The 16,831-nt window shown below is 56.2% G+C and overlaps 2 protein-coding genes across 8 annotated transcripts in view; both read right to left on the reverse strand.

Annotated features, from left to right (window-relative positions):
• The window catches only part of TTLL8 (tubulin tyrosine ligase like 8), a 44,075-nt gene extending 30,857 nt beyond the window's left edge, over positions 1 to 13,218 (reverse strand). For 5 of the 6 annotated variants that reach the window (XM_054543830.2, XM_054543829.2, XM_054543835.2 and 2 more), the window contains exons 1-6: positions 13,067 to 13,218; positions 10,447 to 10,551; positions 8,790 to 8,881; positions 3,655 to 3,793; positions 2,798 to 2,871; positions 725 to 853 (exon numbers count right to left, since the gene is read on the reverse strand). In XM_054543830.2, the coding sequence (XP_054399805.2) occupies positions 725 to 853; positions 2,798 to 2,871; positions 3,655 to 3,793; positions 8,790 to 8,881; positions 10,447 to 10,513 (501 nt within the window). In that variant the 5' untranslated portion in view covers positions 10,514 to 10,551; positions 13,067 to 13,218. The remainder of the gene's footprint in view (positions 1 to 724; positions 854 to 2,797; positions 2,872 to 3,654; positions 3,794 to 8,789; positions 8,882 to 10,446; positions 10,552 to 13,066) is intronic. The other variant, XM_024240100.3, reaches the window with a different exon arrangement.
• Positions 13,219 to 14,314: 1,096 nt separating this feature from the next.
• Positions 14,315 to 16,831, reverse strand: part of MLC1 (modulator of VRAC current 1) — a 31,373-nt gene continuing 28,856 nt past the window's right edge. For both annotated transcript variants that reach the window (XM_054543841.2, XM_024240102.3), the window contains one exon: positions 14,315 to 16,555. In XM_054543841.2, coding sequence (XP_054399816.1) covers positions 16,481 to 16,555 — 75 coding nt within the window. In that variant the 3' untranslated portion in view covers positions 14,315 to 16,480. The remainder of the gene's footprint in view (positions 16,556 to 16,831) is intronic.

Here is a 16,831-nt window from a genome sequence, read left to right on the forward strand (position 1 = left end):
GTCACCCCGTTAAGGAAAAAAGTGGCTGGCCCCTAGAAAACACAGGGCACGCTGACTGGCTCTGCACACAGGGTCTTTGAAGGGGCCATGTTTCCACCAGCAGCGCTGGCGCTGGCCTGACCCTGGGGTATTAGGTGCGGCAGGGAGCCTTGTACTGCACCTCCGCCCCACACTGTGCTGAGGCAGCTGCACCTGGCCTGCTGAGAGGGACCTCTGTGCAAGGCAAGCCCCTCTTCCCGGACCCCTCCCTCAGCAGGGTCCCCACACCCTGCGTCCTGGGCAGGCCCCAGCCCTGGGCCTTGGTGGGAAGGGTGTGGCAGCTGCCTTGTGCAGGGCTGCAGGCCGGAGGAGGTGGGGGAGTGCCGGGTGCCGGGGGGAGCGGCACCTCTTCCCTTGGGGACCCACAGCCCCCTCAGCACCCAAAGCCCGGTGGCAGCCCCCACTCAGCCCCATCTTTGGCCTCTGTGCTCTGAGGAGGGAGCTTCTGTGGCCCCGGATTCACCCAGAGACACAGAGCAAAGGGCACACGGGTGCTGTGGGGTAGGCACCGAGTGATTCTGGCCACGGCCTTAGACCAGGAGTCCTGGGAGGCGCCCAGGAGGTGACTGGTGGCCACCGATGGCCACCCATGGCCACTGACCAGCCACCGAGGGTCCCTAATGGCTGCAGAAGCTCCTCCCCACCACCCTTGCCGGCTCTCGCCACGCCCAAGTGGCCAGCTCACCTTGGTGGTGAAGGAGGCTGTCTTTGCGTAGTGGTTCAGCATCTGGTCGTAGGTCAGGCTGTGATAGTCAATGACGTCCCTCTTGATGGTCCAGAGGAGGTACGGCATCTCGTTTTTTACCAACCTAGACTGGCAAGAAAAAAGTTTTTATTGATGCCCAGCATTCAAGGTTCACACCAGCCAGGATGGGACGGAGTGAGGCGACCATCAGAGGACAAATGGCGTGCAGCGTGAGGATCCCAGCCCGGCTCTGCTGCAGGCAGTAGTGCTCCTTGTGGGCCTCCTGCGCACGGGATGTGGGGCGCGACTAGGACCACATAGGGTTTCCACGGAGGGGCCTCGGGCTCTGGGGGGCCACCCCGATGTGGGGCTGCAGGTGGGGTCTGAGCCCTCCACATGGGGTCTACGTGGGTGTGGGGACATGCCACTTGCCGAGGTGACACGACACTTCAAAACCCGGAGCTTACAGTCCCCAGGATCAAAGCCCCCAGGCCTGTACCATGGGCCCTGCACACCCCTCCCTGAGCCCCAGGCACTGGCCTTCCGCTCCTGCCCTGCTGATAGAGGGGCTGGGCGTGGAGCTGGGGGCATGTGGTTGATGCTTTTCTGTTTACAACAATGGCATGTGTTAAGTCAAAATTCCAACCAGGCTGGGTGCAGTGGCTCATACCTGTAATCCCAACACTTTGGGAGGCCGAGGCAGGCAGATCACCTGAGGCCAGGAGTTCAAGACCAGCCTGACCAACATGGTGAAACCTCATGTCTACTAAAAATACAAAAATTAGCTGGGCATGGTGGCGGGCGCCTGTAATCCCAACTACTGTGGAGGCTGAGGCAGAAGAATCACTTGAACCCGGGAGGCAGAGGTTGCAGTGAGCCGAGATTGCACCATTGTACTCCAGCCTGGGCAACAGAGTGAGACGCCATCTGAAAACACCCCCCCAAAAAAATATGTGTGTGTGTAAATAATAGCATACTAACCACTAACCACTAACCACCGTGTACTGGGGTGAGAAACAGCATCGTCAACAGAGCCGAAGTCCCCCAGCCGCCCCCACCCGGTAACTGCCACCTGCTTCTGTCTCTCCTCCAGGTGCAACGAGCAGAATGTTCTGTCTCTCCAGAATGCATGTGCTGCAATCCTTACCCCCAGGGCGATGGCATAGGAGGCTTTAGGATTAGGTCATGAGCCTGAGCCCCTTATGATGGGCTAGCACCCTTATAAAAGAGGCCCCAGAAAAACCCTCGCCCCTGTGTGAGGACGCAGAGAGAAGCCAGCCGTCCATGAAGCAGGACACTCTCACAGAGCCCAGCCACGCTGCCCCTGACCCAGACTCCAGCCTCCAGAACGGTGAGGAATGTTCTGATGTGTCCACACGACTGCCCACGGACCTGTGGAAGCCGCTGGAGCACCCATGACGCTCTATGGGAATGGCACTGACTCCAGGAACCTGGAAGGGCGAGCTCACTGGCCGTGTGGGAGGTGCCTCAAAGAGTCTGGGCCCATTTTTCTATTTGTCTTTTCATTACTGATTTGTGAGTTCTTCATATATTCTGGACATTTGATCTTTTAAATTTTAAGTACTGCAAATGCCACCTCCCACTCTGGTTTCTCTTTCGCCCTCTTTATGGTGGAGGGTTGGGAGCCCCGGAGGGACTAGGCTGGGCTGGGGAGGTGGGGAGGGACATACTGCTGTGTTGCTGGAGACCCCAGCTCACCCGCTGGCCAGGCCCCATCCTGCAACACACCAGCCCGGCTGTCCGAGCCCTGCTGGGCCTCAGTGCCCTCAGCTTCCATGTGTGTGCAGCAGGCCAGCCCAGTGTGGGTGGAGGGGAGTTGGGAGCACCGGGTCCACCCACTACACAGCGGCTCATCCAGCACCGAAGGGCTTGCCCCACCCCTGGGGGCAGCCAGGCCCTGCTGCCTGGTCAAGGGGCCCTGCTGTGACTGGGGCTTTGCCCCCGCCGGGCTGCCATCCCCCCAGGACATGGGCGAGTGGGCACGGAGCAGGGTGACGGTGTGAGAAGCTTTGGAGAGGCCGCAGCTGACCATGGCACATGCAGGGGACGTACCATCACGTCGTGGATGTCGTCTGTTTTCTCCAAAGCCATTTCTTGATTTTCTTTGACTTTGGCACATGTATCACCTGCCAACGAAACACAGGGGAGGCCTGAACATGAAGCCTCAGCCAGACTTCCCGCACCGGGTCCGTTACCACAACCGCAGGCAAGACAGCGACTTTACTTCCAGAAACCTGGCTCCAGGTGGGGCCTTCCCCTGGTGGAGCAGGTGCCTTTGTGGGTCCTGAGTCAGGCTCGGGGCATTCTGGCAGCCCCCATACATCCAGTGAGCGTCCACTGCACAGCACCTCCCCAGGGCTGTGACAGGGCTTGGGGGCCCGGGATTCCTGGAGGCCCAGGTGCCCCCAGGTGTGGAATGGTGGAGACAGCCCGGGATGGGGGTGGGAGTGACAGAGGCTGAGGGACCATGGGCAGGGGTGGAGGAGGAGGGGGACATTTGATCCAGGTCTCAATGGGGCCAAGAGGATGCAGACACAGCTGTGCAGATGTCAGCGAGGAGCAGCTGGCACCACGGGGGCCTGAGGAGTGGACTTCAGGGACCTGGGGCTGGAGGAGGGACGGCCGAGGCCGGGCGGAGAGAGGATGACAGAAATCGCCTGGGCACGAGGAGGCCTGGGTGGGGCTGCGGGGACTCTGAGAAGGGAGCAGGGCTGGGGGCTTGAAAGGGTTTGCCTGGCACGACCGCCTGGGGAGGGGAGGCCAGGAGGGTGATGGAGACCTGGGGTCGGAGATACCCCATCACGCACACCAGGACCGAGGGGCAGGCACCACACTCAGGCCGGCGCCAACTCCCCCTGCCCACGACAGACACACGCTCTGAGCTGAGACGTGTGCCTCCGATACGCTACCATTGACCCCGGCGCCTTCGTCCTCGACATCCGGAATGACCTTGGGCAAAAAGTGGAACTTCTTCTCTACCCAGCCCTTCCTTCGCAGAGCGGCCCGGACCACTGGGTAGTGTCCGTAGATAGAGAAAATCTTCTTCTCCTAGAATGGCAAGAGGATATTTTATTTTATTTCAATCATTTTTGGGGAATAAGCAGATTTTGGTTGCATGGATAAGTTGTTAGTGCGGGTTTCTGAGATTTGGGGGCACCCATCACCCAATATGTCATTTTTTTTTTTTTGAGATGGAATCTCGCTCTGTCACCCAGGCCGGAGTGCAGTGGGGCAATCTCAGCTCACTGCAACCTCTGCCTTCCAGGTTCAAGCAATTCTCCTGCCTCAGACTCCCGAGTAGCTGTGATTACAGGTGCCTGCCACTAAGGAAGGAGACCACTACTACTCCTGCTGCCCTCCTCCCCCGCCTTGCCTAGTTCACAAGACAGGAAGAGAGAAAAAGCAAAAAGTTGGGGGAAAAAAAAGTAAGATAAATAGCCAGACAACCTTGGCACCACCACCCAGCCCTAGGAGTTAAAAAAAAGTAATAATAATAACATCAACCCCTGACCTAAACTACTTGTGTTATCTGTAAATTCCAGACACTGTATGAAAAAAGCATTGTAAAACTTTCTGTTCTGTTAGCTGATGCATGCAGCCCCCAGTCACATTTCCCACGCTTACTTGATGTATCACGACCCTTTCACGTGGACCCCTTAAAGTTGTAAGCCTTTAAAAAGGCCAAGAATTTCTTTTTCGGGGAGCTCGGCTCTTAAGACGCGAGTCTGCTGACACTCCTGGCCAAATGAAAACCTCTTCCTTCTTTAATCTGGTGTCTGAGGAGTTTTGTCTGTGGCTCATCCTGCTACACCACCAGGCCTGGCTAATGTTTGTATTTTTTAGTAGAGACGGGGTTTCATCATATTGGCCAGGCTGGTCTTGAACTCCTGACCTCAGGCGATCTGCCCACGTTGGCCTCCCACAGTGCTAGGATTACAGGCATGAGCCACCGCATCCAGCCCCAATATGTAATCTTTTATCCCTCTCTCCCCTCCCAATCTTCCCCCGAGTCTCCAAACTCTATTTTATCATTCTTATGCCTTTGCATCCTCATAGCTTAGCTCCCTCTTATGAGAACAAATGATATTTGGTTTTCCATTCCTGAGTCACTTCACTTAGAAGACTGGCCTTCAGCTCCATCCAGGTGGCTGCAAAAGACATTATTTGGTTCCTTCTTCTGGCTGAGTAGTATTCCGTGGTGCAGATACACCATAGTTTCTTTCTTTATCCGCTCGTTGGTTGATGGGCATTTTGATTGGTTCCATATTTTTGCAGTTGTGAACTGAGCTGCTATAAACATGCGTGAGCAAGTATCTTTTTTGTATCATGACTTCTTATCATCTGAGTAGATGCCCAGGAGTACGGTTGCTGGATCAAATGGTAGGTCTACTTTTAGTCCTTTAAGGAATGTCCACACTGTTTTCCACAGTGGTTGTACTAGTTTACATTCCCACCAGCAGCGTAAAAGTGTTCCCTGTTCGCCACATCCACGCTGACCTCTATTATTTGTTCACTCTTTAATTATGGCCATTCTTGCAGGAGTAAGGTGGTATCACATTGTGGTTTTAATTCGCATTTCCCTGAGAATTAGTGATGCTGAGCATTTTTTCACGTTTGTTGGCTGTTTGTATAGTATTTTAAGTTAAGGAATTGAAAAATAAGTTGAATATTTTTCTGTAAGAGGAGTTTTCAAAACAGAAGGAGACGAACTGTGCTCTGGTGGGAAGACATCTGCTCAAAGAAGACCATGCCCACATCCAGGCACATAGCGGACAAAACGGCACAATTGCAGCTGCAGCTGGAAACCCTGAGTCTGAGTGCCAGCACCCACACGAGACATCCGGTCAGTCCCAGCACCGCTCTGGAAACCCTGAGTCTGAGTCCCAGCACACACACGAGACATCCAGTTGGTCCCAGCACCGCTCTGGGCCGCTGTCTACTCAGATAATCAGTCTGAGGCCTGTCACCCGCCCACGTGGCTGTGCACGTGAATGAGCCTGATCACCCGGGGCTTTGGGGAGAACGGTGGGGGAGCTGGACAGTCCGCGAGAGGGCTGGCACCCTCCGACTCCACAAGACACTCTGCCACCCCCAACACCCTGCTTAGCTGTGGTCAAACTGAGTAACTTTAGAAAAATGGATCGGCAGAATACAATTCCTAAGGAAACCACCAAAGGAATAAAAACAGTGTAAGACTTCCAACAGGTAAGAGAGGGGAAAGGGGGATTTAAAAAGTAATCAGTCCAAGAGAGTACATGAAAGGAGAGGAAAGGAAGATTAAACCGAAGGAACGTACTGAATGAATGAAGTAAGGTAACAGATACACCTGAATACACCAACGGTTTAATTATAGATAAATACACTAAATGCTCCAGTCAAAAGGCAAAGAGACCATCAAACACACAGGTATACAGATGATAGGGTAGAAAAGGAAAAGATAGAAATATGAGACAAAATAGTCTTTGGGACAAATAAACACTACTAAGGTAAAGAAAACCATTTCATAATTTTAAAAAGTTTCAATTCACTAGAAAGATACATGTGTATGCACCTATTAAGAAGGCATTAGTTATAAAAAACAAAAATAGAACTACAAAGTAGGCAAACCCAAAATTATAATAGGGTATTTTAACCTGCTTCTCTCAGTAATTGATAGAATGCACAGACTAATAAGTTCAATAAGACTTTAGAGGATTTGAACAACTCAAATAACAAACTCTACTCTAGTGGCTGTAAACAGCTCACTCTGGCAGAGCACGATGGCTCAAGTCTGTAATCCCAGCACTTTGGGAGGCCGAGGCGGGTGTATCATCTGAGGTCAGGAGTTCAAGACCAGCCTGGCCAACATGGTGAAACGCCGTCTCTACTAAAAATACAAAAATTAGCCGAGCATGGTGGTGCACACCTGTAGTCCCAGCTACTCAGGAGGCTGAGGCAGGAGAATCGCTTGAACCTGGAAGGCAAAAGTTGCAGTGAACCAAGACTGCACCACTGCACTCCAGAATGGGTGACAGAGCGAGACTCCATCTCAAAAAAAAAAAAAAAAAAAAAAAAAGCACACTCTACACCAACTGTTACATAAATTAACAAAATGTTAGGCATAAAGCAAGTCTAAACAAATTTCAATGGAATAACATTATACATAGCACATTCTCGACCACAATGCAATCAAGCTAGAAAACAAGAACAATATAACTACAAAAAAGTAACAAGTGTAGACTGTAAGAACAATACTTTTAAGTAACATGAACTGTAAAATACTTTGAACTGAACATAGACAAATGTACTCCAAAATAAAAGCTTGTGAAATGCAGCTAATGCAGTACCCAGAGGGATAGTTGTAGCCTTAAATGTTTATACATTTGTAAACTTTAATACATTTATATTTATAAATGTTTATACATTTAAAGGTTTCAGAAGAAAATCTGAAAATTAATGAGCGGATATGGTTCTACTTATATGAAGTTCCAGAAAAGCCAGAAGGACAGTGATAGAAAGCACAAACAGCACATCCATGGTTGCCAGGATTTGGGACGGGGGTGGGGAATAACTGATAGGGGCCAGGGGGATCTCCTGAGGGTGGTGAAATGGTCTTTATGAAGACTGCTGCCTGACTGCACATATTTGTACCTGAGGGTGATGGAACGGTCTTTATGGAGACTGTCTGACTGCACGTATTTGTACACGTTCTGCTCTCCATCCGGGTGTGTCCGGCTGTAACCTCACCGTGCCATGCACCTGCAGTCTGCACATATTTGTACACATTCTGCTCTCCGTCCGGGTGTGTCCGGCCATAACCTCACCGTGCCGTGCACCTGCAGTCTGCACATATTTGTACATGTTCTGCTCTCCGTTCGGGTGTGTCCGGCCGTAACATCACCATACCGTGCACCTGCAGTCTGTGCACTTTCAATGTGTGTTGTACCTCAGAGGTGAGTTAAGGGAATGCGGATGTTTTCTCACACTATTGCCAGCTGGATGACTCGGGGTTCCTCTGTGGTCAGGCCTTCTGAGCAGTGGAAATCGACACGCCATCAAGACAAAGAGAGCCGCCTTTCCCCGGGTCACTTGCTCTTCCCATTCCAAGGGTGGCAAACCTGGAGCCCTCAGCTCCCATTTACAGAACACGAGAGCCTTCCTTGTCTCCCCAGACCCACATGGGGAGCAGAGGTCTCCTCTCTCCCCAAGGGAGGCCTTGCTTACATCACAGTTAAAAGGTAAGGCCTCCCTCTCCTGGGCTCCCTCTCCTGGGGGGGCCAGTGCCAACTGCCCCATATAAGCTCCCAGGGCCATAATGTTGGGGTTCCTCTCCTGAGGTACAAACCCCTTTGCACACACAGGTGGAGGCACAGTGAGCATCCCTAACGGGAGCTGGGGTGTGGGGAACCTACGCAGGCATTCTCTGAGTACCTGGAAGTCCATTTCCCATCCGGGAACTTCATGCTTCCCGTGGGGATACGCAGGTAAACAGATAAAGCCGGGACAAGCACCCACACCCTAGGACACACAGCAGGCGGTGCTGGCCACCCCTTGGTGGGAGGCAAAGAAGCATTGCCTCTTTCTAAACTATGGCTAAAATAAAAGGTAACTCCAGGCTAGGCGCAGTCACTCACGCCTGTAATCCCAGTACTTTGGGAGGCCAAGGCGGGCAGATCACCTGAGGTCAGGAGTTCGAGACCAGCCTGGCCAACATAGTGAAACCTCCATCTCTACTAAAAAATACAAAAATTAACTGGGCATGGTGGTGTGCACCTGTAGTCCCAGCTACTCAGGAGGCTGAGGCACAAGAATTGCTTGAACCTGGGAGGCAGAGGTTGTGGTAAGCTGAGATCGTGCCACTGCACTCCAGCCTGGGCAACAGAGCAAGACTTCACCTCAAAATCCGTAAATAAATAAAAGGTAACATCAGCCAAGTCCCCACAGGGAGGAGGCTGCAGCTCGGGGGCACAGTGCATCAGAGGCCAGACAGACGATTCCAAGTTCCAAAATAAATGCCCTTTTAAAAAAGTGTCCCCCTCCCCACCGAGTCCCAAGGAGCATTTACCTTGATTGCTTTTTCTGTTAACTGCCTTGCTATTTTGTATCTGTCCAACCTGGAGGAAGAAGCCAAGTCTTGGGAAATTCCTTGTTTTAATTCTGCAAAAGAGAAAGAGGACGTCAAGTCAAAGGACAAGGCATCCAAGGCCAGGCACGGTGGCTCATGCCTGTAATCCCAGCACTGTGGGAGGCCAAGGTGGGTGGATCACCTGAGGCCAGGAGTTCGAGACCAGCCTGGCCAACATGGTGAAACCCCGTCTCTACTAAAAATACAAAAATTAGCTGGGCATGGTAGCTCATGCCTGTAATCCCAGCTACTCGGGAGGCTGAGGCAGGAGAATCACTTGAACCCGGGAGGCGGAGCTTGTGGTGAGCTGAGATTGCGCCATTGCACTCCAGCCTGGGCAACAAGAGCAAAACTCTGTCTCAAAAAAAAAAAAAAAGACATGCGTCTGATGAGGCCAGACATGAAATGGCATATTCTGAGGGGTGCCATACATGAGCCAGCAAAATTCATCCACAGTGATGGAGACCAGAGCCGCGGGGAGGGGGTGTGGCTGGAGATTGGTCCAAGGAACCGTGGTAAAAGTGTCAGCGGTGTGTGAACCGGAGCGACTCCATCTTGAACAGGGGCTGGGTACAATGAGGCTGAGACCTACAGGGCTGCATTCCCAGATGGTGAACACATTCTAAGTCACAGGATGAGATAAGAGGTTGGCACAAGATACAGGCCATAAAGACCCTGCTGATAAAACAGGTTGCCGTAAAGAAGCTGGCTAAGACCCACCAAAACCAAGATGATGAGAATGACCTCTGGTCGTCCTCACTGCTACACTCCCACCAGCACCATCTCAAAAAACATAAATAAAATTAAATTAAATTAAGAAGTTCTGATTATCAATAGGAAGCATGAAGTGACTGACAAGGCCACATCCATCTGACAAAGAGCATGTATCCAGGACATACAGAGAATTCCTGCAAGTCCATGAGGCTGTAGCGCGATTTAACCGCGGACTGCAGTCCCGGAACCCCACTCCGAGAAGGAAGAGCTCCAAATGGCCAATAATCATGTGAAACACAGTTCAACACCTTGAGCTGTCTGGAAATGCAAATTAAAACCAGTGAGATTTAATTTAATTCAAATTAAAACCACACACCCCAGAGTGCCTGAAATGGCAGCGAGGACACCCACTGCGGGTGGGGACGGTGGGGCACCGGAGCTCTCAATCCGGCCCTTAAACGGTTGGGGGACCTTCTAAAGCTAAGTATGCGCCTGCCCTGTAACCCAGCCGTTGACCCCTAGGGAGCATTTACCCACACAACGAAGATGAGTCTGAAGAGAGCAAGGGCAGGAAGGAAGAGAGAGGCGAGTGCAGGGCCCCCACGACCCGCCAGGAGAGGCCTTCACACCCACACGTTTAATTTCCCAGTTTCCCGGGAAGCTGGCCAGTGGGATCGGGGTACAGGAGGCAGGAGCCAGCACCCCCAACACCTCTGGGGTCCTCCACCTGGACCGTCCAAGAGAAGGCGCCTGGTTCTGCAGCTCAGTGAAGTGCCTGCCCCCAGAGTCCCTGATTTCCTGGCAGCAGGCTGCAGCCAGCACTGCCTCTGAGCCCGGACCACTCTGGGCGAGCGGCTGGCAACAGGCAATACATGATACCCACTATTTTCTTCTCTCCCGTCTCCATCCGAAGAAGAAGCCAACGAGAGCCCCTTCCTCTCTGGCTCCATGCTGGGCTCCGACAGCTTGCCCTTTGCTCCTCTGGGCCCTAGAGGAGAGGGTGTGGTGGTTATGGGAAACCGGGAGGGTGTGGGGGGCTCTGGGGATGGAGAGGGTTCTGAGGCCCAAGCTGAGGGTCACGTCTGGGGTTGGGGATCAGCTCTGGGGTTGGGGATCGGGTCTGGGTTGGGGGATCAGGCCTGGAGTTGGGAGGTCAGGTCTGAGTTGGGGTCAGGTCTGGGTTGGGGGATCAGGTCTGGGGTTGAGGATCAGGTCTGGGGTTGGGAGTCAGGTCTGCGGTTGGGGGTCAGGTCTGGATTGGGGGTCAGCTCTGGGGTTGGGGATCATGTCTGGGTTGAGGGATCAGGTCTGAGTTGGGGTCAGGTCTGGGTTGGGGTCAGGTCTGGGTTGTGGGGTCAGGTCTGGGGTTGTGGGTCAGGTCTGAGATGTGGGTCAGGTCTGGGGTCGGGGGTCAAGTCTGGGTTGGGGGATCAGGTTTGGGTTGAGGGATCAGGTCTGGGTTGAGGGATCAGGTCTGGGTTGGGGTCAGGTCTGAGTTGTGAGGTCAGGTCTGAGGTTGTGGGTCAAGTCTGAGATGTGGGTCAGGTCTGGGGTCGGGGGTCAAGTCTGGGTTGGGGGATCAGGTTTGGGTTGGGGATCAAGTCTGGGTTGTGGGTCAGGTCTGGGTTTGGGGGTCGGGTCTAGGTTGGGGGTCAGATCTGGGGTTGGGGGATCAGCTTTGGGTTGGGGATCAAGTCCCAGTTGTGGGTCAGGTCTGGGTTTAGGGGTCAGGTCTGGGTTGTGGGTCAGGTCTGGTTTCGGGGGTCATGTCTGGGGTTGGGGATCATGTCTGGGTTGGGGGTCAGGACTGGATTGTGGGTCAGGTCTGGGTTTGGGGGTCAGGACTGAGTTTGGGGGATCAGGTCTGGGTTGGGGGATCAGTTCTGGGTTGTGGGTCAGGTCTGGGTTGGGGTCAGGTCTAGGTTGTGGGTCAGGTCTGGGTTGGGGTCAGGTCTGGGTTGGGGGGTCAGTTCTGGGTTGGGGGATCAGGTCTGGGTTGGGGGATCAGGTCTAGGTTGTGGGTCAAGTCTGGGTTATTGGTCAGGTCTGGGGTCGGGGGTCAATATTGGGCTTGGTGTCAGGTCTGGGTTGTGGGTCAGGTCTGGGTTGGGGTCAGGTCTGGGTTGTGGATCATGTCTGGGGTTGGGGATCATGTCTGGGTTTGGGGGATCAGGTCTGGGTTGGGGGATCAGTTCTGGGTTGTGGGTCAGGTCTGGGTTGGGGTCAGGTCTGGGTTGTGGGTCTGGTCTGGGTTGGGGGTCAGGTCTGGGTTGTGGGTCAGGTCTGGGTTGGGGGTCAGGTGTGAGTAGGGGATCAGGTCTGGGGTTGGGGGGTCAGGTCGGGGTTGTGGGTCAGGTCTGGGTTGGGGTCAGGTCTGGGCTGTGGGGTCAGGTCTGGGCTTGGGGGATCAGGTCTGGGGTTATGGGTCAGGTCTGGGTTTGGGGGTCAGGACTGGGTTTGGTGTCAGGTCTGGGATGAGTGGCAGGTCTGGGTTGTGGGTCAGGTCTGGGTTGGGGTCAGGTCTGGGTTGGGAGGTCAGGTCTGGTTTGGGGGGTCAGGTCTGGGTTGAGCGGCAGGTCTGGGTTGGGGGTCAGGTCTGGTTTGGGGGTCATGTCTGGGTTGGGGGATCAGGTCTGGGTTGTGGGTCAGGTCTGGGTTTGGGGGTCAGGACTGGGTTTGGTGTCAGGTCTGGGTTGAGCAGCAGGTCTGGGTTGGGGGTCAGGTCTGGGTTGAGCAGCAGGTCTGGGTTGTGGTTCAGGTCTGGGTTGGGAGGTCAGGTCTGGTTTGGGGGGTCAGGTCTGGGTTGAGCAGCAGGTCTGGGTTGGGGGTCAGGTCTGGTTTGGGGGTCATGTCTGGGTTGGGGGATCAGGTCTGGGTTGGGGTCAGGTCTGGGTTGTGGGTCAGGTCTGGGTTTGGGGGTCAGGACTGGGTTTGGTGTCAGGTGTGGGTTGAGCAGCAGGTCTGGGTTGGGGGTCAGGTCTGGGGTTGTGGGTCAGGTCTGGGTTTGGGGGTCAGGACTGGGTTTGGTGTCAGGTCTGGGTTGAGCGGCAGGTCTGGGTTGGGGGTCAGGTCTGGGTTGTGGGCATCAGGTCTCAACTGGGGATCAGGTCTAGGTCGAGGGGGAGGTCTGGGTTGGGGGTGCGGGTCTAGGTTAATGAGGAGAGGTATGGGACTCTGAAGGCAGAGGGGAGTGGACAGTTGTGGAGTTCCCAGAAGATGGGGGAAGGTGGGGAGAACAGCTCTGGGCTTTCGAGGGCGGGCGAGTGGGTAGAGTTGGGCTGGTTTCGTGGGGGAGTTCTGCGGTTCCGAGCGAGGCGGGTCTGGGATTCCTAGGGTAAGCGGTCTAGAATTCGGAGGCCCAGGGCGGGGAGGGGGTAGGCCTGGGTTTCGGGGCGGGTTTCGGGGCAGGTCTAGGGTTCCGAAGGCAGATGGGGAGGAGGGGTCCTGTCTGGGATCGGAAGCGCGGACAGGCCTGGGGTTCCGCGGTCGGGGGTCGTGCTCACCGTGGACCGGGTCAGTGGCTTGCGCTGCGCCGCCTGGCGTCCTGGGGTTGCCCGGGGCAACGTGCTGGGGCAGCCACGCGCATTGTGCACCCCCGGTGCGGCGGCTGCTGGGTCCGGGGCCTGGGGCTGTGCAGCGGCGGCGGCCCCGGGGCGTGGGGCTGCGCGGGCGGCGGGGGGTGCGGGGGCGCGGGGGGCTGCGGCGTGCGGGGGGCGCGGGCCCCGACGGGCGGCAGTCGTCGGCGCTTGGGCTGGGCCCGGGTTGGGGTCCGGGTCCCGGGCTGCTGTCGGAGCAGGCGCGGCGGCGGGGTCCGCGGTGCGGGACGGTGCGCGCCATGGTGTCCGCCGGGGGAGGGCCCGAGTGGAGCCCCAGGTCACGCGCTGCGGCCCCGCGCCCCCCTGTGGAGGTCACACTCAATCCCCCACCAGGTCACAAAGACCCGCGGGTCACATCCTGCCCCTCCCCCTCAGGCCCCCCAGGCCCGCGGGCCTTCTCGCCCTCCCCGGGGCCCTCACGCCGCCCTCTGTCGCTGGGCCCTTCCCCGACGCGAGGCTGGAGCGGCGGGGTGAGGAGGCCGCGGGCGCTGGGCTCCTCCCGGGCTGCGCGCTGCGGGTCCTGGCGGTTGGGGGCGACGGGGTGACCGCAGCAGCGCCCCTGTCCTGCGGTGGAATCTGGGAGGGCCTTGGTGTCCGCAGAACCACTCGTGGGGTCCCACGCCGCTGCCCCCCGGGGGGTTCTGAGCCCACCCAGGTCCACACGGCCCCTGTCCTTTCCCCCCAACCCCGCAGATCACCCCACTCCCCCATCACCCCGCCAGGGCAGCTCGTGTCTGATCTGGCACCTCGGGGTGGGGGTAGGAAAGACACACCTGCCCCACCAGGACCCTCACTCATGGCAACTTTCCAAAGCCTAGATGTCTTCATTTGGTTTTAAATCAACTTTATTTTGCATTTAACTTCCCAAGACACCCCAAAAGGGAGGTTCTGCCCCGACTCTGAAGGGGCTGCTGGGGGACTTGGGGGTGGGGGGAGTGGGCGCGTCCCCTGGCGGGGGTGGTTCCTTTCCAGCTCCCTCCCTCTTCCCCGGAGAATGCCACTGGGCTCTCACCAGCCCCCAGTACTGGCCTCTAGGGGTTACACAAATCGGTGAGTGAAAAGCTGGCCCTCCCTCCACCTGCCCCTCCTCCCTGTGTCCCGATGTTTTTAGACCCGAGTGAGCTGACCCTGCTGAGACCCAATATTAAATAGCCACAGCCACGTCTACAAGTCAGTGTTTATTGCTCAAGCGTATTAAACAAAAATGTAGATTGAAAGAGACAGTTCTAAATCCCATTTGTCCGGATTTTTTAAGCACTCTAAAATGAGAAAATAAGAAAGTGCAAGCCAGCAAAAACGCTCCAAGTGTCTAATTCTGGCTCTGAAACTTGAGCTTTCTGGTCTGCCCCCAAGAAGACATCAGCCCGCCCCGTGCTGTCCCTGTGGCTCCCACCCCATTCCCAGGAGCAGACCCCACCAGCCTCAAATCTGCAGGGAGGTGGGGGTGGCCTGCAGACAGGGTGGGGTCTGCATCCAGTGCCAGTGACAGCGGCCTCTCCTCTCCCACCATCGTGCTTGTTTGGGGCCAAAGCGTTTGCCCGGCCCCTGACTCTGTCCTTCCGGAGCTGCCGAGGACTGCAGAGAGGGCCTGGCTTGTCCCCTCTCGGAGCAGCTGGGGAGGTGTCTTGCCTGCATCCCCCTTGAATGGCTGAAAATAATGATTCCACTTGTCATGAACACCATGAAGGTATCTTGGCAGCCAGAGTCACTCCTGTTCTGCAGTGAGAAACCTGGGAGGGTCCTCAAATCCCCTGGCAGGGTCTGCAGGCCGCCCCATCCAGCTGCATCTCCCAGGCCTCCTGGTTCTTTGACCCTGACGGCCCCGGGGCCACAGATGCATCTCCAGGCCTTTCCAGCAGCCCATGCGGGACCAGTCAATACACCCCACGGCAGTAAAGAGAAAATGTTCATGTCTTCTCAGATCAGAAGGAAAGAAACAAAACCACTGTGAAGGAAAACATCTGCTGGAAAGTAATTACCAAAATAACAGCATTCCCAGTTTCACAGTCGCCCCAACTCACTGTGGATTTACTGCCATGTCAGCTGGGAGGACCCAGGTGCCCTCGGGACAAGGAGACGCAGGGAAACCCACTCCTGGCCATGGCACTACCCAAAGCCAGTGTTATTCTCACACCCAACTGTCCCTGCAGCCTGGCAGGTGGGCAGTGACTGCCTGGGCTGTACCCTAAGACCCCAAAACAGCAGAGATGGAGAAGACCGCTGGCCCTGGGGCCTTCTCAGTGAGGATCAAGACAAAGTACTTGCTAGGAGGTAGAGGGGGCTGGGTGAACCTGTGAGAATTCCTGGGCTCTGACCTGATCTGTCCTGCATTTTGAGTAATGGGAGCAAACACAGGAGGGAGGGGCTCAGCTTCCCCCGGTCACTGGGGCCAGGGAGACGTGGTCCAGCCCGTTTACAAAGCCTTAGATGTGGCCCCACCCCCAAGAACACTGCCTGTCACAGCAGCGGCCACGTGGCACTCCAAGCTGGGCATGACAGTGCCCAGGACGTGGGCAGCGGCCATGTGGCCCTCCAAGCTGGGCATGACAGAGCCCGGGACGTTGGCCGTGCCCAGGACGTGGGCTGGCCAGTGTGGCGGCGGATCCCTCTAGAATGACTGGGTCTAAGTAGGAAGACAGGGCGGGTGACCTGGCGTGGACTGGTGTGGATTTCACCTGGGAGAGCAGCGGCAGCCTGTGTCGCTTGCGCCTGGGCTCTGGAGGAGGGGCCCCCGTGGCTCCCGGTCCAGGACAGAGGCGCCCAGCCTTGCTCTCACTGTCCAGGAAGAGCCGCTGGGCAGGCTGAGCCTGGGGCAGGTGGACCTCGCAGGGAAGTGGGTAAGATCCCACTGGGCTGACTGAGCACCCGGGATAGACCCGAAGAGTGGAGGGAGGAAGCCGGGTCAGAGTGGGCAGGAGACGCAGGGACCCACGGTCTGACCCCCGGTCAGGTCCACAGAGCCCACTCCAGCCCAAGCCACGAGAGAAGCAGGAAGAGGAGCTGGGGCCAGCTCAGGGGTGGGGCTCTCAAGAGGCCCAGGCAGGGGCCCTTCCTCGGCCTGGGAAGTTGTGGCCATGCTCCTGCTGTTAGGACACGGGAGCCACTCGGAGCTGACTGATCTGACTGAGGCACAGACTAGCCAACATTGGCCTATTTTAAAATTAAACTACCCTAGGAAGTGAAAACCCCACCTGCAGCCTGGTTTGCCCTCACACAAGGGAAAAGAGGTGTTAGAAGCAGTAGCTCGGGGCGATTAGGAGTTGTGCGTTTCCGTGCTTGGGGCCAGGCTGGGAGCTGCCACCCGGTTTCTGCGTCTGGTGGTCACTGGGCCATTTGCACCACGACGGCTCTCCAGGCTTTCTCCTTGTCAAACTCCTTCAGGGGGCTCCTGGCCACCTGCGACCGAGACAGGAAAGGTGTTACTTCACCAGGGCCACCTGTGCGGCGGGAAGGTGGACACGCCACTCGGCCACAGGCAGCGAGCGGCCAGCATTCAGGAGTTTTCTTCGAACGTGAAGGAAGTGGGGAAACGAACCCCTGGGCCTCCGTGGAAAGAGATAAAGGCCTTCCCTCCCTCAGTGTCCCAGAAACGCCTGCGTCCCCCCCGCACACACAGTCTCTACGGAGTCTGGGATGCAATAGCCCTTCACTCGGCCCCTTGCCCTGGCTCTG

Source organism: Pongo abelii, chromosome 23, assembly GCF_028885655.2.
Source record: "Pongo abelii isolate AG06213 chromosome 23, NHGRI_mPonAbe1-v2.0_pri, whole genome shotgun sequence".
NCBI classification, from domain to species: Eukaryota; Metazoa; Chordata; class Mammalia; order Primates; family Hominidae; genus Pongo; species Pongo abelii.